We start from the raw sequence: 22,922 nt of genomic DNA, 5'->3' as shown, positions 1-22,922 counted from the left end.
AAAGAGGCAGCAGAACAGTGTGTTAGTGTCATAATGTGTGTGACAAAAAAGTGGGGGGGGAGTGAGGGAATCTACATAGATTTGAAGTATATGGACTATTTCTGCAAGGATGCAAGAAAGATAACAATGCTAAGAATGGTTGCCCTCCAGGGAAGAAACTATTCCACAAGACACAGAAGGAAGAGATTTGCTTTGCACTTTCTATCCTTTATAATTTTGTGATGTGTTTGAAAGGAAATAGAGGTATAGTAGGATTTCTACATGAAAATACCCACATTTAGTGTGCTTTCAGGGAAGCATCCTTTCAATGAATTCAATCATTATTTAAAGGCATTCTAACACTTGGATTGATGTCCCATCTTAAGCTGGGTTCGACTATGATTGGTTCAATTTACCACTGACAGACTAAATTCATTTGAACTTTTACCTATTCTTTCCCTTTCCTAAAGGAAGAATCTATAATAATAAAAGGGTAATATGCTAATTAGACCAGACATCATTCTGAACATCCTTCCTGACCCAGCCAGAAGGAGGGAAGCAGCCTGGGTCCCGAGGGCTTGACAGCAGCCGGAGGAGGGAAGCACGGGTGCAGGTGGCAGAGGGAAGCAGCCAGGGGAAGGAAGGCCTATTCTTGCACGAATTTTTGTGCATCGGACCTCTAGTTTAATATAATGTGTTCTGAAAGTTACATTTACGTAGATAATAAAGAACTCAATAAAGAGGAGACAGAAAAGAGGACTATTAGGACACAAACGTTTATGTGATTTTAGCCATTACAGATAGTTCAGAAATATCTCAAATGTTACATTGATGTTGTCGTGTTACAAAAAGAAAACAAACAAAAGAACAGGCAACAGTGAAGAGCACCAGAGTCAGCGCACACACCTAGAGCAGACCATGCTTCTTTCCTTCAACTGCAAAGATATGTTCCCCAGGAACCCTCCCTCCCCCTTGCTTTCCTTTTCAACTCTCCCCAACCTGAATTAAACTGCAAACTTAAGCCTCGTCCTCCCCCTCCTCCTCCTCGAACTCGCCCTGCTCATCAGCCGTGGCGTCCTGGTACTGCTGGTACTCGGACACCAGGTCGTTCATGTTGCTCTCGGCCTCGGTGAACTCCATCTCGTCCATGCCCTCGCCCGTGTACCAGTGCAGGAAGGCCTTGCGCCGGAACATGGCCGTGAACTGCTCCGAGATGCGCTTGAACAGCTCCTGGATGGCCGTGCTGTTGCCGATGAAGGTGGCCGACATCTTGAGGCCCCGCGGCGGGATGTCGCACACGGCCGTCTTCACGTTGTTGGGGATCCACTCCACGAAGTAGCTGCTGTTCTTGTTCTGCACGTTGAGCATCTGCTCGTCCACCTCCTTCATGGACATGCGGCCCCGGAAGATCGCGGCCACCGTCAGGTAGCGGCCGTGGCGCGGGTCGCACGCGGCCATCATGTTCTTGGAGTCGAACATCTGCTGGGTGAGCTCGGGCACCGTCAGGGCGCGGTACTGCTGGCTGCCCCGGCTGGTCAGCGGCGCGAAGCCGGGCATGAAGAAGTGCAGGCGGGGGAAGGGCACCATGTTCACGGCCAGCTTGCGCAGGTCCGCGTTCAGCTGGCCGGGGAAGCGCAGGCAGGTGGTGACCCCGCTCATGGTGGCGGACACCAGGTGGTTGAGGTCCCCGTACGTGGGCGTGGTCAGTTTCAGGGTGCGGAAGCAGATGTCGTACAGGGCCTCGTTGTCGATGCAGTACGTCTCATCTGTGTTCTCCACCAGCTGGTGCACGGACAGCGTGGCGTTGTAGGGCTCCACCACCGTGTCCGACACCTTGGGCGAGGGCATCACGCTGAAGGTGTTCATGATGCGGTCTGGGTACTCCTCCCGGATCTTGCTGATGAGCAGCGTGCCCATCCCCGACCCGGTGCCACCCCCCAGCGAGTGGGTCAGCTGGAAGCCCTGCAGACAGTCACAGCTTTCTGACTCCTTCCTCACCACGTCCAGGACTGAGTCTACCAGTTCGGCGCCCTCCGTGTAGTGGCCCTTTGCCCAGTTGTTCCCGGCCCCGCTCTGGCCTGCCAGAGAGAAAGACATTTCACAAGTCACTGAGGATTGGATTTAAATTTACCTTAAATCCCTTAATCAATGAGTCAGTGTTCAGATAAGACTAATTTAGGTTATCACTAAAATGTGCAGACATTAAAATATTTGGTCATGGATGTAATTATAAATAAGGAAAGCTAGGAATACCTGGTATTGGAGGGCAAATTCATTTTAGCTTAAACTAAGATTGAATCAGCACACAACTGGATGTTCTTCATACTTTCCCCTAGGCAGTCACACCCCTCAGTGCTGAGCTGTCTGGTGTAAAATGAGCCTCCCCTGCCATCAGCCATACCACTTACTCACCAAACACGAAGTTGTCGGGCCTGAAGATCTGGCCGAATGGTCCAGACCTGACGGAGTCCATCGTGCCTGGCTCCAGGTCCACCAGGATGGCCCGAGGTACGTACTTGTTACCTGTGGGGGAACAGAGCTGGACTTAGACCTGCCCTCTGAGAGCTCTGAAGAGAAGGGCTCGGTACCAGTTTCCTTTTTGCAGGCATTGCTGATGGCCCCCAAACAAAGGCCGGCACAAGACCCACCCAAATTCTCAACCGGTTCATTGAATGAACCGGGAAGCTCACTGAAATACCACAAAGAGTGTGAATTCAAAATCCTTTAGGCCACCTTCCCTTAGAGCCAAACTCCCAGGGTCAAGCCCCTGGAAAAAGAGGGGGTAAAGAGCTAGAGGTGGGGGAAGTAATGCAATTACCAGTGGCTTCATTGTAGTACACGTTGATTCTCTCCAGCTGCAAATCGCTGTCTCCATGGTAACTGCCAGTGGGGTCGATCCCATGCTCATCGCTGATGACCTCCCAAAACTGAGGCACAGTAAAAGGTTGCACTTATCCACGCCCAACCCTCAGAGTGGCCAAGACTTACAACGAATAGTACCCCCGACTCAGTTCTGACAACCCAACCTTTCAGGGGCTCTAGGACTGGGTGGCCCCCACAGCCGCAGGATTGTATTGTGTAAGGCAAAATGTTGAAATTGGGCGTTTCCCCGACGAGTAGAGGGGTCTTTGGGGGGAGGGGAGGGGAGGGGCCAGCAACCGCACCGCCTGCACCTTCCGCGCTCAGGGTCACAGCTGCCTGCTGGCGCCGGAGGGAGGCGGGCGCGCAGGGACTGCAGCCGGCGCGGAGGGGGTGGGCGGGGAAGCGGCAACCGGAGGGACAAGAAGGAGGATGGTTTTCGATTCAAAGCACGTCCTGAGACCTCAAGACAATTGCTCTCCTCCCCTCCCCCCGCAGCTCGACTGGGATTCCAGCGAGTAAAATCAATTCTCCCTGCGTCCCGGTGCCTCCCGCAAACCCGCTCGCACAGTCTCCCAGACAGCCCGGCGCCTTTTCAAGGTCCGAGTTCCTGGCTAAATGAAGAGCAAGGAGAAAGCGGAGTGTCCAGGATTCTAAACGAGTTACAGAAAAATGAAAGAGAGGTTCCCCGCCCCCCTCACGAAAGTCCACGCCCCACTCCGCTGCACAAAGCACCCGAGAAGGTCTGTGCTTGGAGAGCCCTGGGCCTGCTCGGGATGCGGTCGGCACCCAGGAGCCCCAAAGAGCTTTAGGCCCGGGTGTTCGCCCCCTCCCAGCCCAGCCACCTTGGCGCCGATCTGGTTGCCGCATTGGCCCGCCTGGATGTGCACGATCTCACGCATGGTGCTCGCTAGCTTCTTCTGGCCCCGGTCGGCGTCTGGTCCGTCTGTTCGTCCTCCCTTACACACCCACTGCGGGGTCACAAGGAAAGCGCAGGGGAACCGACCGGCGGAGAGCGCCGGCCCAGCGGGCTAGGCCTTTTATGCGAGAAGGGTGGGGCGGCCCGCGCAGGCCGCGCCCCCAGCCCGAGTCCCCCAGTCCCCTTCGCGCTCGCACTCTCCAGGCCCCGCTGACGTAATGCTCCAAGCCTCAGGGACTGTCCGGGGGGCTGGACCATGGGCCGGTAGCCAATCAGCACAGGTTTGCAGACCGGGCGAGGAACGGGGGCTCTGCGGAGTAGGGTGGGGGCCTGCGCATTGTGTAGGGCTGGGGGTGGGGTGGAGATAGCTGGGTTCTGAGAATTGGGGGTGGGTGAAGTGCGGAGTGCTGCAGGCCGGGACTGGGGGCAGAGCTGGCACTGGATGGGGGAGGAGGGGAAGCAAGGGGATTGGAGCAGGTGGAGAGGCCCGCAGGTGCGCCGGGAAGGAGCGCCCTACACTCCGGGTGCTGGCAGGTGGTACGGTTGAGGTGGCGAAGGCTGTGCTGCCAGCGCAGGTTGGGTCGCCTCCTCCGCCAGGGGCCAGAGGTTCATAAACCACCTCTCCCCCCTCCCCTGTAAGACCATTGCCCTTTCCCCACCCTAGAGGTCAACGACTGTCTAGCTGAGCCCTGGTTGCTCGGAGCCTTGGGAAAGGACAGGCGGCCGCAAGAGGACGTCGTATGTGATCAGGGTGTTGGGGTCTGAAGAGCCGTGACCCTGGACACCCGAGGCCCTGGAGCCCCAGGATGCCCTTCGCCCCGCCCCCAGCATCCGCCCGTTCTCTTTGTCTCTGACAAGGTCCTCTTGCGGCCTCTCACTGGCTGCAGCATCCAGAGCTGCGACCCTCTATGCTTCTCCAGCCCTGCCGGACCCTCTCCAAGAGTCCACAGCTCCTCGGCTAGTCCCAAAGGCTCCTCCACCCGCGGGGTGGCTTTTGTTCCTTGGGAGTGGGTGGGCTGGGTGGGCTGGCTGCGCAGTCTGGACTGACCAGCGGTCAGAACCAGGGTGGGGTCCAGGGGCGGGGCTAAGGCAGAACAAAGGGCTCATAAGGGCGTGGATGCCCACACATGAGTATCTAAAAATCACCCACCAGGCGCTCCCCGGATCTGGGTTCGGTTCATTTATTGTTCAGTGTGGGCATGGGTTGCAAGGCTGGTCATCTACACCTCATCGCTAACATTCTCATCTTCCATCAGGCTCCGGACCCCACGGTGGCCACGAGGTCCCCAATCTTCGAGCTCCCGATGGAAGTGACGGACACGCCTAAAAACTGCGGCACTGGGAGGGAGAGGCCCCCCCTGGAGACCCAACGAGCACAGGAAGTGTGTGCGCAGACTCGGAGCACCCACCCTCCTTCAAACCCACTTTCCAAGTAGTCCAAGAAGGAGCTGATCTCTTTGTCACTTTTCTTGTGTGTGTGTGTCTTAGGGAGGAGGAGGAGGAGGGGGAGGAGGAGGACGAGAAGGAGGAGGAGGGAGATAGAGAAGAAAGGGAAGGGAAAGGGAAGGAAAAGAGAGGAGAGAAGGGAGGGGAGTGGGAGGGGGAGGGGAAGGGAGAGAGGAGAGAGCTGGACCTGAGTGAGCCAAAGGGTGGCGAAAACGTTCACTATATACACTGCAGACCTGGATCCTGGCCCCGGAAATTCCACGGGTGAAGCGCTCCCAACTCCTCCCGACCCGAGTGGATCGTTTGCGAGGTGACATGACTCCCTTTTCATGTCCGGGGAGAACAGGCGAAGAACTCGGGTTCCCGCGGCGGAGCGGAGCGGCCAGCTGTCGAGTGAGACCCTCCCAGAACCATCAGCAAGCTGTCAGCGCTCCCTCTCCCGCTGCGGGTGGGAGGGGGACTTGCAGCTCCATTCCAGGCACAAAGAGAAACAGAACAGAAGCCCGGCCGCCCCTATTTCACCCAGACTGAAGCCCCAGCAGAGTTCCCCAGACACTGTTGCCGGGATCTGGGTTAGGGTGCCGTCGGGCGTGAGGTGCACGAGCGGAGGGTCCGACCACGTGCTGCACTTGAGGGGTTCCCAGGATCTGGGACCTGACCCCGAGTTCCTAATCCCGCTCCTGCAGACACGGGAATGTAGCGGGCGAACGATTCTCAAGGTCACACAGCAAGTTATGACTGGGCTCAGGCAGGAATCACTTCCGTGCGCCCAGCCCTCGGGTAGCTGACCACGTCCAGACCGAAAGGGCCGTGGCTGGTGTCAGCACCCAGTCCTGGCGTGGGCGCCCCGGTGGGACCTAGCCGCGCGGGGAGGAAGCCAGCGAGAGCCGCACCCTGGCTACTAGCTGAGTGCCTGCTGCCGCGCCTGGGGGCGGCCCTGGCCCACAGCGCAGCGTGGAGAGGGGGTGGGGGAGTCCGCTCTGCGGGTAACTGGAGCCCGCCTAAGGGTTTAGTTTCTCAAATTCTGTGTCAGAGCTGGATCGAGGAGTGCCCGGGATTATGTGGATAAAAGGACCCTTTCCTCCCGGGGAAAGGAATTGGGATGAGGTGAGGCTGGAATTCATCCCTCTGAAAACCCGGGGACTCCACACTTTTGGTTTAAGATCTGCTTTTCTTTCCTATGTTTTGCTGGTGCCCCACCCACTCCCACCTTTTGAAAATGTTTATTGTTGACCCTATTACAAATGTCCCCCCCCCCGCCCCCTTCCCCTCTCTTAGCACCCCCCCTCCCCCGCCCCCTTAAGATCTAGCATTCTTACTAACTGGCCTATGCCCCTCCCCCAATTTGGAATTATTATGCTGCACACTTTTTTTTCCCCACAAGGAACTGATTTTGTGTCAGAAGGGGTTTTTAAAGAAAAAAAAAAAAAGATTAGTTCTCAACTGGGTCCTCCTGCATTTCTTTTTGTGTTTATTACACACAATTTCCCTCTCCTAGGTCAGTGTATATCAGATATGAAGGTGTCAGGACCATATAGCTCATCATCACTTACACAGGGTCAATTTTAATGACGTGCTAACATTCCTGAATTTTCCCTTCCTGAGACAGTTGTAGAAATAACTCAGTGTAAAATAAACTTCAACATTTGTTTACGCATATGGTGTGGCTGAAGTAAGATATCCCCTAAGCTCTCACAATTTTCAGAGTGCATTCAAAGGCAGATTCTCAAGTAATTTTGCATTTCTTTATTACACATAAAGTCTTTGTTTTAATTACTTGAAGAAGTTTGATAAAAAGGAGGCAAGACATGGCTGATTTCGTAGTAACATTTTAAAGCATTGTTTTCTTAAAGCAAGGTATATCTTTTTACACACTTATTGAAATTATAAAACATCAAGCTTTCAGATTTTCCCACTGCCTGCCGACATTCACCACTTAATACACAACTCACAGTCCCCTAGCCTAACAGCCAACCCTGCAGTTTCAAGATGCAGGCAGTTTCCTAGGCAACCGACACTTAGCCAATGAATGAGGAATTGCAAGAGACTGGGAACCCATCATTATTTCCTATATTACTCTTCTCAGTGCTCTCCAGCTAGAAAGATTGGAAAGCTACCAATCCTAACATTTAAGAAAAGGAGTCAAATGGTCAGAGGATTGGGACTAGGGCGTTCTCAGCCTTATAATATGACTGGGAGTGGAGGGGAAGGGGGCGGTTCCTGGGATGCACAGAGCCTTGTGCTTGCTCAGCTTTGTCCTTCTCCTGTTTGTATCCCACTCTTTCCCCTTTCATCCCTTGCTTTCCCTTGCCCACATGAGAAGCCAGCTGCCTTGGTGGGAACCTCAGACCCCTGTCCTCCTGCAGTCTAGGGGCTCAGTGGGGACCAGTGGTCCAGGTAACAAGAGACTAGAATGAGCAAAGAAAATTCCAAGAAAGCAGTTCAGTGTGGGCACATTTACTTTTGTTCCTCAGTAAGACAGGCAGTTTTCACTTTGCCGGCTTTCGAATTTGGTTTTAAATGGCCTGAATCCAGACTGGGATTGCCGAGCTTTCACGGAAGAGATTTGCCTTCTTTGTGCAGAGGGAGTTGAGCCCTGGCTTTCCTGGGCACCGTTTCCCTTCTATAAGCGACCTCTCCACCCCCACACTCAGTGATTTGTGAGCTCCTTAGGCTTGGGGAGGTCAAGCCAGAGAATGCTTGCCTCTGTAAATCCTGGGTAAATGGCATTTTATGATACAGGGCCAGGTTGTATAGGAAACAAACAGAAGAGTAGAAAGTATTCTTAAATGAAATATTATATAAAATACTACAATTGACAGGGTTCCTTTGCAAAGTGCAGTCCCTGAAATCAACACGCTTACAAATAAATCCCTTCTGAAATGAATGAGTGTACACAGGAAGCTATGCTGGGGGAGCCATTTTCAGTTCCAGCAGCAGATTGCTGCAGGAGTAATGTGCTGGTAGGATTGCCCCTCCATAGTTCAGGTTGTTTCACCAGCAACCGCTACTCTTGAAGGTCTCAGCAGCTCTCCATTTCTCTTCTAAATCTGCCCTAGACCTTCGTTTGGCATTTAAATAAAATTAAAACATGTATATCCAAATAGATACACACAGATTCATATAGTAATAGTGTTTGCCTCTTAGATTTAAATGTCTAGTGGGTATTATGTTTTCAAAGCAGAAACAGGTCAGCTTCTGAACAGGAATTCTTGACTTGGCATGCCCAGCCTACTTTTTAAAATTTATTTTTATTTTTTATTGATTTTAGAGGGAAACATCAGTGATGAGAGAGCTTCATTGATACACTGCCTCCTGCATGTCCCCTACTGGGGACTAAGCCCTAAACCCGGACATGTGCCCTGATAGGGAATCAAACCTAGACCTCCTGGTTCATAGGTCAACACTCAACCTCTGAGCCACACCGGCACCCAGCCTACTTTTGAACGGCCACCACATATTCATACATTTTTCAAGGAAACAATGCATTAAGAGAGCTTCCAAAAGAACTCACTACCTCTTTCCAAATAACCCCTAGAAAGGAAACATCAAAATACTTAGTTTCTCATTTATACTCCAAAAATAATTTAAAGCAGAGTTTCAAAGAAATATTTGTACACTGATGTTCATAACAATATTATTCACAATAGCCAAAAGGTGAAAATAATCCTAAGTGTACATTAACCTGTGAGTGGATTAAAAAAAAGTGTGTCTATAATAATAAAAGCATAACATGCTACTTAGACTGGATGTCCTTCTGGATGACCTTCCGAATGAAGCCGGGGCTGCGAGGGAAGCCAGGGTCTTGGGTGCCTGCTGTCAGCCAGAGGGAAACTGGTGCCAGCAGCCGGGGGAAGGAAGGTCTACTCTTGCACGAATTTCGTGCATTGGGCCTCTAGTATATTCATAAAGAACAAAATTCAACTGAGTAAATTTGAAGATCTAATTGGCTTTATTAAGCAATTCATGAATTGGGTAGCATCCCATCTAGCAACTAGAATGGTGCTCTAAGGGGTTATACAAAAATGAGAGGTTTTTATAAGAAGAAAGGTGAGGTAAGGGAGCTATTAACAAAAGAAAATAAAGACTTATATTTAGAGCAGGACACCTTCTTTTGGGGGAGAAAGGAATGGCAAAGGTTTTTTGTTGTTGTTGTTTTGTTTTATGTGTTTTTTTTTTTTTTATCATGAAGACTGCCTTTTCTATGTATGGGGAATGGAGAGGACCCATAAGAAGGACTACCTCATTGGTGTTGACTTATGAAAATTCCAGACTGGTTGATTAAGATTATGTTTCCGAGGGAGGTTGAAACAGTAATTATAACTGCAGAACCAGTTCAAAATGGTCCTATCCGGTTTAATCAGATACTGAGTTGCTTTTTGGAGACAACAGACCAAAAACGCAAGTTGTGCAGCCAAAGCATAGGCAGAAGAGAGAACTTTGACCTTAAGCTGCACCTAGAAACAAAGGATGGGGATATAACCAAAACTTGAACACTGGAACCCTTTCAGAAGCAAAGGGTCCCTGGTCCAGGAAGTTCTGGTGTTGACACCCTTTTACCATCAATGGCCAAGCTCCAAGGTCCTCCAATTAAAACTTGCCCCACCAGCCCTTCCCCATACCTGTTCCCCCATACCCTTAAAAACCCAGCCTGAACCCTGGATTGGGGAGTTTGGGCTTTTGAGCATTAGCTTCCCTTTCTCCAGTTCTCTGGGTAGTGCCATCCTATCTAATAATAGACAAACATGGTAATTGACCATACCTTCGCTACACCTCTCATTGGCTAATCAGAGCGATATGCAAATTAACCACCAACAAAGATGGCGGCTAATTTGCATACTGCAGGCAGGGTGGGACAGCGCCATCCCGCCTGCCCTGCCCCCATCTGGGCCTGCTATCTGCAACTCGGGGTGGCGGGCATCCCGTGTGCGACCTGACCCGGGGTGGCTGGGGCGGGGCAGCAAAGGCTTGAAGGCGGCTCTGACCAGAGCAGTGAAGGCTTGAAGGCAGCTCTGGCTGGAGCAAAGGCCTGGGTCCCGGGTGCTGGAGGAAAACCGGGGGAAGGGAAAGCCTATTGCATGAATCTTTTCGTGCAACAGGCCTCTAGTAATAATAATAAAAGGCTAATATGCAAATTGACTGAACGGCAGAATGGCCGGTTGCTATGATGCACACTGGCCACCAGGGGGCAGACGTTTAATGCAGGAGCTGCCCCCCTGGTGGTCAGTGCACTTCCATATGGGGAGTGGCACTCAGCCAGAAGCTGGCTCATGGCTGGCCAGTGCAGAGGTGGTGGCAGGAACCTCTCCCACCTCTGTAGCAGCACTAAGAATGTCCAACTAACGGTTTAGACCTGATCCCTTGGGGGCCTAAGCCTTTAGTTGGACATCCCCCAAGGGCTCCCTGGCTGCCAGAAGGATGTCTGACTGCAAGCTTAGGCCTGATCCCCCAGGGAGTGGGCCTAAGTCAACAGGTGGACATCCCCCAAGGGGTCCTGGACTGCAAATGGGCGCAGGCCGGGCTGAGGGACTCCCCCCACCCCCCCACCCCCCGCCCAGTGCACAAAACTAGAGGCCCGGAGCACAGATTCGTGCACTGGAGGGGTTCCTCGGCATGGGCTGTGCCCTCTTGCAATCCGGGACCCCTTGGGGGATGTTGGAAGCCCGGTGCACAGATTTGGCCCAATCCCCACAGGCCAGGCCAAGAGACCCCACCGGTGCATAAATTCATGAACCGGGCCTCGAGTATGCATATAAGATCTTTGGTTAATCTCTTCCCACCCTCCCCCTCCCCCCTTCCCTCTGAGATTCATCAGTCTTTTCCATGTTTTTATGCCTGTGCCTTGAGCATCTGCCCCCGGGGGTCAGTGCATGTCATCGCTACTGGTGGAATAGTCAAGTGGTAGCTTAGGCTTTTATATATATAGACTAGAGTGCACAAATTCGTTTATTGGTGGGGTCCGGCCAGCCTGCCCCAATCAGGGCTGATCGGGCTGGCCAGCCAGCCAGAGGCAGGGGCCATGGGAGGTTGGCCTCCAGCCCCACCCCTGATCAGGGTGGTGGGACTGATCGGGGGCAGGGCTGGCCGAGGGGAGGGACTGCGGGAGGTTGGCTGGCCAGCTCTGCCCCCATAAGGCTGGTTGACCAGTTGCAGTGAGCGTCATAGTGACCAGTCATTCTAGTTGTTCCAGTTGTTCCAGTTGTTCTGGTTGCTTGGCTTTTATATATATAGATAGCCAATCTTTCTCCTCTGAAATTCTCAGTGTTTAATGTTTGGCTCTTCTGGCTCCAGGTGGACAAGTCTTTCTCATCTATAACAATTAGATCAGGTATTAAATCTAGGTTTGGTATCATGTGCTTTCACACAAGTGACACCATTTTTGGCCTGTGGTTTTTTCTTTAACAATACATTAAATGGAATATTAGTCAGCCTTAAAAGAATTGAAATTCTGACACCTGCTACAACATGGATGTGTCTTGAAGATACTATAGTAAGTGAAATAAGCCAGTTATGAAAAAACAAATACTGTATAATTTCATGTACATAAGGTAACTGGAGTAGTCAAATTCATAGAGACAGAATGAATGATGGTTGACAAGGGCTGGGGGGAGGAGGAATGGGAAGTTAGTGTTTAATGGTACAGAATTTCATTTTGCAAGATGAAAAGAATTCTGGAGATGGATGATGGTGATGGTTGCACAACAATGTGAATGTATTTGATGCCACCAAACTGTATGCTTGAGAAAAAAATTTTATGTGAATTTTACCACAATTAAAAATAAAAATTAGGAGGTGGATAGGAGCTGGAAGGAGAGAGGTAAAGGCGAGGGAGGGGGAATGGAAGATATCTGTAATAATATCAACAACAAAAATATATTTAAAAAATTAAAATGTAAATGTAAAAAAGGATTCATTTTTCAGTATCTCCTACATATCGAGTGGCATTTTTTTTGGTCTTGGTGCTAACATAGTGCTCCAATTTTCTCAACAATATGTAACCAAAATAAAAGAGATTTCATCTGTTCTGCCCACAGCAGAGCCAAACCCTGAACACTGAGAATTACAGTGGAGGAATTGGGTTCACTTTATTGCAAGGTACCAAGCAAGGAGAACAGGAAGCTAATGCTTACAACCCATAACACCCCGAATCCCCCAGTGGATTACAATCAGGTAGTTTTAAAGGCAAAAAAAGAGAGAGCAATCACAATTTAAGGGGTTTAGGGTCATGAGCTATGTTGATTGGTCAGTGCTTGTGCAAGCTCAGTGATTTTTTTCTTCATCTGATTTATTTAGCTCTTGGTAGCACCCTGCCTGGAGTCTTTGTGGCTGTGACCAGGTGGTCTTGGGGCAGGTTAGTAAGAAGCTAGGAAAATTCCTTGACAGATGGAATGGGGAAACTGAAACAGATAGCAATTTATAGCCAGATAATAAATTGCAAGATCTCATCTTCCCTAACCAAGGACACTTAGGAGCAAATAGTTTACACATTCCAGACCATGCTGGGACAGACCCTCCTCAGTCCTGGTCCCTCTTCGGTGACATTCTTTCAAGGTGAAACTGACCAGAGAATGACCAGGACCCTTGTATATGTTCTTTTTGATGAATCAGCATATTAAAGGACATACCTGGAAAACTGATGAGTATTCTATTGAGATCCTCCCCTGAGACTTCCCCTAAAATTCCTGCCTTTAGAAAACAGATAAAAAAAACCTTAAGAGAAAGGACCAGTGCTTGCTCTCTCTTGAGCATGACCGGGGCCTTCCCCTCCCTTCTTTCCTTAGGTGGGTATCTTTGCTTTTTTTCTCCTAAGCTATAAAGGGAACTTGCAATCAGGGGAGCAGCGGGCAGGGGCTGCTCATCCCAGGCTAACCCTCGAGCCTGTCTCCAAGGGCCCTCCTTTTGCCTCTGTAATTTGTTTCCTGAGTCTATGCAGCCCAGCTGTCTCACTTCTGCCTCTGGGACTTTCTTTCCAGAGGGCCAAGGCAGCTCTGCTCAGACTCACTTGTGTTGCTATGACCTTGCCTCTTCTATTTTAAGCCCTTCCTTTACTTCATTGTCTCTAGCTTTAATGAAAGTACTCTCAAAATCATCTGGACTGGTGTCATGAAATGTTTCGTGCATGAAGTCAAGAACCCATACATTCCAGACTGTGCCGTGACAGGCCCACTTCAGCCTGGTCCTGGTTCCTTTCTGGTGACAGTCTTTCTTGCTCACATAGTTCTGCAGAATATCTTGGTATTATGAGTCAGTTATACTATCTTAAGGGCAAAAACAAACAAAAACAGAGAGCTACATATCTTGTGCTTAACAGGCTATATTTTTCTACTAGCTTAAGCAAAGTATACCTTTATATTGTTTCCTAAAACTTGCTTAGTCGGCAGGCCTCCCAGCTCCAGGACACAATTACATTTCAGTACAGCTATGACTTTTAAAAGGGCTAATTTAATAATTTTAACTAAAAGCTAAATTCTAGTATACCTAGTCTTTATAATTTGCTATCAGTTTCAAATGGATAGATATTTTAAAAACCAGTATCTACATAATCATTTATTTCTCCTTCTTCTGGCCAGTAGAGATATCTAAATTACTAATTGGATCATTACACTTGCTTCTGTTGACTTCCTATAGCTTATCATATATGTCCAAAATCTTAGCATAGAATTCAGGCCCTTCAAATCTGGATGTGATCTGCCTTTCCAGTGTTGCCTGCCACCCTTCCGCCAGATACAGTATATTTCAGGAGACTTGGGCCTGCCCACTGATCTTTTTTATGATATGCTCTCTGAGTCTCTAAGTCACTGCTCATACTGTTCCATCAACCTGGAATAATACCCACTCCTTTATTTGGTGACATTTCATTCATTCTTCATGATGTACATTAACTATCTGTGATATGTCCCCCTGATTGCCAGGAACAATGAACTATCTATGTTCTGCTCTCCCAAAGGTTTCTTTATACAGCTGGCTTTGCATTGATTACAAAAAGCCATAGTCATCAAGCTTTTTCATTGCACACCTCTACCAGTTAAAAAAAAAGTTGAGCATACATTCCTAATAGGTCTATATTTATTCATTCATAAACTATATTTTTATTTAAGCCAGTATCTCAAGGTACAATGCATTTAATATAAGGGGTTGCATTAATGACATAAAATGTTAATCAATATTTCAAATACACTTTTCTATAAGTTTTAATTTTATTTTGGCCAACATCTTGTCAGACTTGAAGTTGTCATGGTTTTCTTACCTGGCAATGGGCTTGACTAAGGGCTTGTACCAGGAGCGGTATGTCAGCTCTGCCACTTCCTTATTTTTTAAATGAGTTTTCATCACTGATATCATCTTCACTTTGCCATTTCTTTGCTGTTGTGTCTTAAGCCCAGTTGTGAGGATCAGTGGAGCAAATATAAATAATATGGCCGGTGAGCACATTGTCGGTTCCTCCTTCATGGACACCCTTTCCAGGGAATGGTTCATGACACATGGCCACAAGACATAGGATCCTGTGAGGGCACCAGTGTCATTTGAAACATTAACTATTTAAAGCATAATTTCTTTATTTTTATAGGAACTAAGTATAAATAAGAGTTCTCATAATTTCTTTCCATACTGCAAAGGATGCTCTTGCTGCCCACTTTGAGATCTATGGATTAGATTAGAATCAGTTGCATAGAGGCTTCTGTTTCCTTCTCTTTGTGGTCCCTTTATAGCGGGGACCACTGTGTCTTATTAGCCTTCATATGTCCAACATTGCTTGAAACTAAGTACAAGCAAACGATAAATATTCTTTCAGTACATAAAATACTCAACTACAAGGAAATCAGAAACCCCCCCAGCTATTTCTCACCCAAACAAGAGCAGGTTGTTCTTCGAGTAAGCGCTATGAAACCATCCTTCTTTTTATCATTGCCTCCTGGCCTGGCCAGGCCACGGCTCACCCTTCACAGACTGCTGTCCCAGCAGGACGTTGGACACTGCGGGTTTCCAGAAGATGCACCCACCTCTGGATTTACCTTTCAATTCCTTGCAAGCAGCTGCCCAGCCCCTTTCTTGCATTTGCACCCTCTCTTGTCTGTATTGGTAATGCATAACTGAGACTCCTGGATAAGCCTACCTAATAGGGCAAAAGGAAAGGAGAGAAGGAAATGATTCCTCAGAAATCAGCATTGAATCACTAGTCCGTGTCCTCCTTCTCAGCTTGTCATCCTGAGCAGTCAGGTTTGAAGAAAACAGAACAAATCTTTCCTTCCTGAGGAGGAGAGGAAACAAATGCAAATCCCATCTTTCATTAACCTAAAGGAAAGACAAAACAGTCAGCACCATCTTTATGGACCTCACTAGTAAAGAAAGATTAATTTGGGCAATCTAGAACAAAGATCAATGAATAAAACTGGGAAAAAGTCACAGTTGTCCTAGACTTTCCCCAAAACAATAATGCTAAAAAATAATAAAACAATTCCTATATCTATTTTAAGGAAAGTGTGTCCGAGTATTTGTATATCCAACTACATTGCCTTTTAATTTTAAAGATAATAAATATACTTTAAAAAATCTTTATTGTTGAGAGTATTACAGATGTCCCCCCCTTTTCCCCCTATTGTCCCTATCCACGCGGTTCCTACCCCAACACAAGCCTTCACCACCCTATTGTCTGAGTCTATAGGTAATGAATATATGCATATTTGGTTAATTTTTTCTCACCTCCCTCCCTCCTTCCCTCTGAATTTCGTCAATCTGTCCTATGTTTCCATGCCTCTGGTTCTATTTTATTTGTCAGTTTAATTTGTTCATTAGATTCCTTGTTCATTTATTTTGATTTTTAAATTCAGTTGTTGTTAGATATGTATTTGTTGCCATTTTATTGATCATTTCTCCTCCTCCTCCTCCTCCTCGTCCTCCTCCTCCTCCTCCTCCTCCTCCTCCTCCTCCTTCCTTCTTCTTCTTCTTCTTCTTCTTCTTCTTCTTCTTCTTCTTCTCCTTCTCCTTCTCCTTCTCCTTCTCCTTCTCCTTCTCCTTCTCCTTCTCCTTCTCCTTCTCCTTCTCCTTCTCCTTCTCCTTCTCCTTCTTCTTCTTCTTCTTCTTCTTCTTCTTCTTCTTCTTCCTCTTCTCCTTCTTCTTCTTATCCCTCTTCTTAAAGAATACCATTCAACATTTCATGTAATACTGCTTTGGTGGTGATGAACTTCTTTAGTTTTTTCTTGCCTGTGAAGCTCTTTCTCTGACCTTCAGTTCTAAATGATAGCATTGCTGGATTTCTGGGTAGAGTAATATTGGTTGTAGGTCCTTGCTTTTCATCACTTTGAATATTTCTTGCCACTCCCTTCTGGCCTGCAAAGTTTCTGTTGAGAAATCTGCTGACAGTCTATGGACGTTCCCTTGTAGGTAACTAATTGCTTTTCTCTTGCTGCTTTTAAGAGTCTCTCTTTGTCTTTAACCTTTGGCATTTTAATTATGATGTGTATTGGTGTGGGTCTTGTTGAGTTCCTCTTGTTTGAGACTCTCTGTGCTTCCTGGAGTTGTAGTCTATTTCTTTCACCAGGTAGGGGAAGTTTTCTGTCATTATTTCTTCAAATAGATTTTCAATATCTTGCTCTCTCTCTTCTCATTCTGGAACCCCCATAATGTGAATGTTGGCATGCTTGAAATTGTCCCAGGGGCTCCTTACATGGTCTTCATATTTTTTTTTTTTAATATATTTTATTGATTTTTTACAGAGAGGAAGAGAGAGAGATAGAGAGTCAGAAACATCGATGAGAGAGAAACATCGACCAGCCGCCTCCTGCACATCCCCCACCGGGGATGTGCCCGCAACCCAGGTACATGCCCCTGACCGGAATCAAACCCGGGACCCTTCAGTCCGCAGGCCGATGCTCCATCCACTGAGCCAAACCGGTTTCGGCTTCATATTTTTTTTTAATTCTTTTTTTTGCTCTCTCTGCTCTTCTGATTGGGTGTTCTTTACTTCCTCATATTCGAAATCATTTCTTTTATTCTCAGAATCCTCTACTCTACTGTTAAATCCCTGTACATTGTTCTTTATTTCAGCTAGTGTATGCTTAATTTCTGACTGGTCCTTTTTCATGTCTTTGAAATTCTCACTAAGGTCCTTTGAGGCTCTCATTAAGATCATTGAGAATCCTTATAACTATTGTTTTGAACTCTGGATCTAGTAGTTTGTTTGCTTCCATTTCCTTTAGTTCTTTTTCTAGAGGTGTATTCTATTCTTTCATTTGTGACATATTTCTTTGTCTCCACGTTTTTGCTGCTTCCTTGTGTTTCTTTTTATGCATTAGTAGAACTTCTATGTCTCATAGAATTGGTAGAATGGCCTTGTGTAGTAGGTGTTCTGTAGGGCCCAGTGGCTCAGCCTCCCCAGTCACATGAGCTGGGCACTCTGGGTTTTCCCATGTGTGCACAGTCTTATTGTAGTTGAGCCTTGATTGCTGTTGGCATCACAGGGAAGAATTAACCTCCAGGCCAATTGACTGTGAGGACCAGCTACAACTATAGCAGAAGAGCTGCTATGCAGGAGATACCACAATATAGCAGGACTTGCTTCAGTGGGGCTTTGGTGCTCACTGAGTCTTCCCCCTTAAGTGTGTCACTCGTGGATATGTAGAGTTATGATCTGGTATGGTGTGATGCTGTCCACCAGGTGCAGTGGCTTTAGGTCCTCCTTGGAGGTTCAAAGTCAGCCACTGCCAGAGGCCACAGAGAGATCTGCAGATGGCTGCTACTTGTGTTGTGTTTGAGAGTGCCCAGGTGAGGTCAAGCTGTGAAGGCAGGTAGGCTGCTGCTAGTGCCAGGCCACCAGGGGCCTCTTATTGAGAGGAATGGGGCATGCTGCTTGTTTGAGAGATTTTAGGAAAGTCTGAAGCCTGAGTCAGGACAGGTCATTGACATGAAAAACCTGCTGCAAACACCTTGGGTGGGGCTGCAAATTGGGTGGGGTGGGGTCTCAGGGTATCACCAGGGCAGAGTGAACAGTGTGAACAAGGCTGATGGAGATTCAGAAATGGCTGCCAGTCAGCTCTGCAATGGGGGAGGTCTTGGCACAGGAAGGATGATCCCTGTGAGCACCCCTGTCTGGAAGAAAACCAGCTCCTAATTCTTGCTCCAATGACAGACAATCCAGTTCCTCTTTATATGTCCTTGGATATCCCCAACCTGCTGTCCCAGTGTTAGAGTTCAGAGGGAGTGTGTTCAAGTATGTCTGTATGCTTGCCCTTTAAGAGGGATTGTCTGGGTCTCCAGCAGCCTCCATGTCATTCAGCCACAATCCTAGCTGGGTTTTACAGCCTGAAGTTACAGGGACTTCTCTTCCCAGCTCTAGACCCCAGATATCCCTCCCAATTAAAAAATGCCACACATGGGTGTGGGACCAGCCAGTTCCATGCCTCTGACTCTCCTACCAGTCTCAATGTGCTTTCTTCTTTACTTCTTTAGCTGTACTATTTCCATCCATCTAGATTTCAAGTGTTTCTGAATGATAGTTGTTCAGTATTTTAGTTGTAATTTTGATGTGGTTGTGGGAGACAGCAAGTACTGTTGCTTATCTATACCACTATCTTGGTTCTTGTCTCTCTTTAAACATAGAAGAACTAAGAAACTGTAGTTTCTGTGAGTTATTGTTTTTTGGGGGGTGGGGGTGGGAGAAGTATCCCAGAGGATATAGAAATAGATGTTAGAAAGGTTGGCTCTTTGATGGTATGTGACCTAAGAGATAATGCTGCCTTTGAATGTAGCCTAGATACAAATACAGAAATCGTGTAGATGGGGAAAGTTCTGCTCCTTCAGTGAAGGGCTTTGGAAATGCCACCCCAAGGTGCTGGTGGCCAAGGACCTAAGGGTGCCAGGTCTTCATTGAGTCCCCTGAAAATTGAAACTATTACTTCCTTTCAGGGAATCCCTTGTTTGTCAGTTTATTCTGGAAGCTACTTCTGCCACAAAGAGTCGAGGAAATCAAGTGATGGAATAACAGGCTGCACAGACGTTAAAAATATCACATAAAAGGACTTAGCAAATTGTAAGATTTTAGGCAGAAAATCAAAACAACAAAGACATCTTTTGAAGGTCTTGCTATTGAGGAGCAAGTGGGCTTAGAGACACAGTCAGAGTGCTTGAAGAAAGGAACTGAACCTAGTAGAAAACCTGCTCCTTGTCCTGGCCAGTGTGGCTCAGTTGGTTGAGCGTCATCTTGTACACCAAAAGGTTGCCGGTTCGATTCCTGGTCAGGACACAGGTTGCAGGTTCACATAGGAGGCTACCGATCACTGTTTCTCTCTCCCTTCCTCTCTCTGTAAAATCAATAAAAATATTTTAAAAACAAACAAAATGAACAAACAAAAAACACCCTGCTTTTTACTTTGATAATGATGGATGCTATGTAAAGAAACAGGATCAGTTATTGGAGATCCAACACCCTATGGAAATATTACGTTTCTATAAGGAATTTTGTAAAAACTTTCAGAGGCAAAAATATGCTGTAATGAAGCTAAACTACTAAGGAAAGATAAAGTCTAAAGTCTACCAAACTTAAAAAGAATATTACCCAATTTAAGAAGAACATGGAGCAGTTATTGTGGGAAAATGACTGGAAATAGGACTACTCAGAGCTCAGTGAGCTCACTAAATTATGTAGGACCTCTTTGAAAGATGTCCAAGAAGCTCTACCTGTAGAGGGAAGGAAATTGAAGTGTTAAATCAGTGCATTTTGCTGTTGATATAGAGCAGCGGTTCTCAACCTGTGGGTCTCGACCCCTTTGGCGGTCAAATGACCCTTTCACAGGGGTCGCCTAAGACCATCCTGCATATCAGATATTTACATTATGATTCATAACAGTAGCAACATTACAGTTATGAAGTAGCAACGAAAATAATTTTATGGTTGGGTTACAACATGAGGAACTGTATTTAAAGGGCCAGAAGGTTGAGAACCACTGATATAGAGCAGATTTAAAAAAAAAAAATCAGAGAAGGAGGAAGATGAAGTGCTCATAGACAAACCTTGTCTAAATCCTTTGTTTTCAACATAAACTGAGTGGTGAGGGGTCATTTAAGCATGACTTTTGTCCCAAATCCTGCTGGAGAACAAAAGAAAAAGCCTTGCAGAAGAAAGTGGGAATTATTAATCACTTCTTTCAAGAAATGAGCAGTTCTGTAAGAGGAGCAGACTCATGACTCATGTAAGTAGGAAAAGAGATGGTAGAAGCTACCAACTGCAGGGAGTGAAGACTTACAAGCAGAGGAATGAAGAAACATTGAATGAATTATGGCCAACAGAGAGATCTTACAAACCCCAGACTGTTTTTCATGGTGAGAAAGCTCATGACAGCTGGCCCACTATTCTCACTGGAGTGGAAGTGAAATGTGCCAGCCTGGGACAGAAATTAATGCAGCTAAACCAGTGATGTCCAGAGTGAAAACCTCTTCGCCATCTCCTCTGCTCCACCCAGTAAATTGGAGGCACACACAAGCTCTGCCCAGTACCCACATGGACGATGTCTCCACAGCTCTGAATTTCTCTTCTCTTACGGAAGAAATGCATCCCAAATAGTCTGTGGGTGGGCCCAAGTCTGGTCTGGGAATCATATGAGGCTTTTGGAACAAAATTTACCTAGGACCTGGGCACCAGGAGCTTTATCAATAAATCCAAGTAACGCCCCCCCCCCCCCCCGGGCTATTTTTTAAAAATAAAAAATGTCTTTATTGATTTTAGAGAGAGGGGAAGGGAGAGGGAGAGAGAAACATCAATGTGAGAGAGAAACATCGATTCATTGCCTCCTGTTACTGGCGACTGAACCCGAGACCTGGGTATGTGCCCTGACCAGGAATGAAACAGATGACCTTTTAGTGCAGAGGACAACATTCAACCAACTGAGCCACACCGGCAGGGCAGCGTCTTCCCTTTCACAGCGATGAATAGCAAGGTCACGCTGGGGTCGGAGAACCTGGAGGTTCAGTGGGAGGAGGCCAGGAGTCCACCTGCTCATGCTCACCGCGCGGCTCTGGGCCTCTGTGCTTCGGCCACTTCACATTCCTGCTGGGCTTCTCCAGGGCGGGGCACTGCACACTCGGAGCAGACTTTCACACAGCGGAAGGGGCATGCCTTCCGGCCCTGGAGAGAGTCCACCCTTTAGAAGCTGAGACCCTCAAGTCATGTGCTTCTGACCTGGCACGACCACTTCACCCTCATCTCATCCCAGGGCTTTTGTCTCCACCTTTTGCCAGTTTCAGGAACGTCCTCAGGCTCCATGGTTGGCTCTCCTCTCACGGCTTGTCACAGGATGGCCCACAGGCCTCCCCGGATCTGCAAAGGTGACAGTGAGCGGGCCGCGGAAAACATCCCTTATGCTTCAAATCCATTTCCATTGTTCTGTTATTGAATTTTTATTTTCTTAGGCTTACCTGAAATTGTGCATTTTGAGCCACAAATGAAGAAGACCCTGAAGATGAAGCCACCTACAGCATTATCTGTTCTATTTCAGTTGCTGTAATTCAAGTAATTAACAAATTATTTTAAACATTGTGAAAACATTTAAAAACAAAATACTTTTAATGAATATTTTTAAAATTCAAAAGTGTTGTCAAGAAATTCTAAAATGCAAGAAAATAGCCCTTATTGCAATTTGAAGTGTAAAGAGGAGGGCTCCACCTACACACATAATACATTCTTCACTCGGGAACTGAATAACCGGAAATGTCACACACACGACTTGTTCCTTTGTACTAGTTGTTGCTTTTATCCTAGAAACTAGTTGAAATAATATGGGCTCCTGAGCAGGGCACCACACTGCCACTTTAATGGTGCCTGGATCTCTCAGACCCAGTTCTCTTCGGGGTCAGCAGCGCCCAGGGAGAATGGGTCATGCCACAGTGGGAGATGAGGGTGAGAAAACAGGGCTTGCTTTACAGTGCTGCCCAAAGCCACCTTGGTTCTAGATGTAGAACCAAGTGCATACCATATACTGGTGCTTTCCCAGGTGAGCAGAAGAAAACGGTGTAATGGGCCTTCCAAGGAGAATGGAATGGCTCTGGCTCCTCTTCTAGGTAAAGTAGGACCCCCGTGGGGCCCTCGGGCCTTTGCAATACACAATATCCATCCTTTAAAATAGTGAATTCATCCACCAAATACTTGCTGTGCATCAGGCACTATTCTAGGCAGCAGAATGACAACAGGGAGTGATCAGGCCTACATCCCTGCCGCCTGGAGCTAGTATTGCACTTAAAGTGGTCGGGTTGGAAAAGTACGTTCCTCAGGTCTGCAGTTTCCTGCCTTTTGTTGTTGCTTCTTCCTTATTTCCTTTCCTATCATTATTTTTTTACCCCATTTTTATCCTTTTTTGTACCTTCCTCTTTTCTCTTCTTAATGGCGTGTGTGGTGGAACGAAGTAATTAAAGGTTACAAAGGACTTAGTTGACACTGAATAGAGTGTCTGGGACACCTTATTAGACAGATGCCATCAAGGTGATCTGAATCACAGATACTTCAATAACAACACTGTTCCAGCCTCCAATCTGGCTTCCCCCCAACCTCTTTCTATTTCTTTTTCTCTATTACCTGATATATAAAAATAAGTGACTGATTCTGGGATTTCACTGAAAAAAAAAAATACACAAAGCAACTCCCTCCGCCTCGCCCCCTCCCACACGAAGTAACAAACCTTCAGCCTAAAAATTGGTGTCTTTAGTCATTACAGGATCATTACTAAGGTGATCT

At 47.3% G+C, this 22,922-nt stretch overlaps 1 protein-coding gene across 1 annotated transcript; it reads right to left on the bottom strand.

The window, feature by feature from the left end:
- Window positions 1-736: 736 nt before the first annotated feature.
- Window positions 737-3,861, bottom strand: TUBB2B (tubulin beta 2B class IIb). Its single transcript, XM_036349920.1, has 4 exons — window positions 3,684-3,861; window positions 2,798-2,906; window positions 2,392-2,502; window positions 737-2,057 (listed from the first exon to the last, which is right to left on the bottom strand). The coding sequence occupies exons 1-4, from the start codon at window positions 3,738-3,740 to the stop codon at window positions 997-999; spliced, it is 1,338 nt and encodes a 445-aa protein (XP_036205813.1). The 5' UTR covers window positions 3,741-3,861; the 3' UTR covers window positions 737-996.
- Window positions 3,862-22,922: the final 19,061 nt, after the last annotated feature.

Source organism: Myotis myotis, unplaced genomic scaffold (assembly GCF_014108235.1).
Source record: "Myotis myotis isolate mMyoMyo1 unplaced genomic scaffold, mMyoMyo1.p scaffold_m19_p_2, whole genome shotgun sequence".
Classification (NCBI taxonomy): Eukaryota; Metazoa; Chordata; class Mammalia; order Chiroptera; family Vespertilionidae; genus Myotis; species Myotis myotis.
The sequence above is the reverse complement of the archived record's forward strand: the minus strand, read 5'-3'. Positions and strand labels throughout refer to the sequence as shown.

Coding starts and splice junctions, on each gene's coding strand:
- TUBB2B (XM_036349920.1), bottom strand. CDS start 3,740: ATGCGTGAGATCGTGCACATCCAGGCGGGCCAATGCGGCAACCAGATC. Junction 2,907..3,683: donor GCAACCAGATCGGCGCCAAG/GTGGCTGGGCTG, acceptor ACTGTGCCTCAG/TTTTGGGAGGTCATCAGCGA. Junction 2,503..2,797: donor GTACTACAATGAAGCCACTG/GTAATTGCATTA, acceptor GTTCCCCCACAG/GTAACAAGTACGTACCTCGG.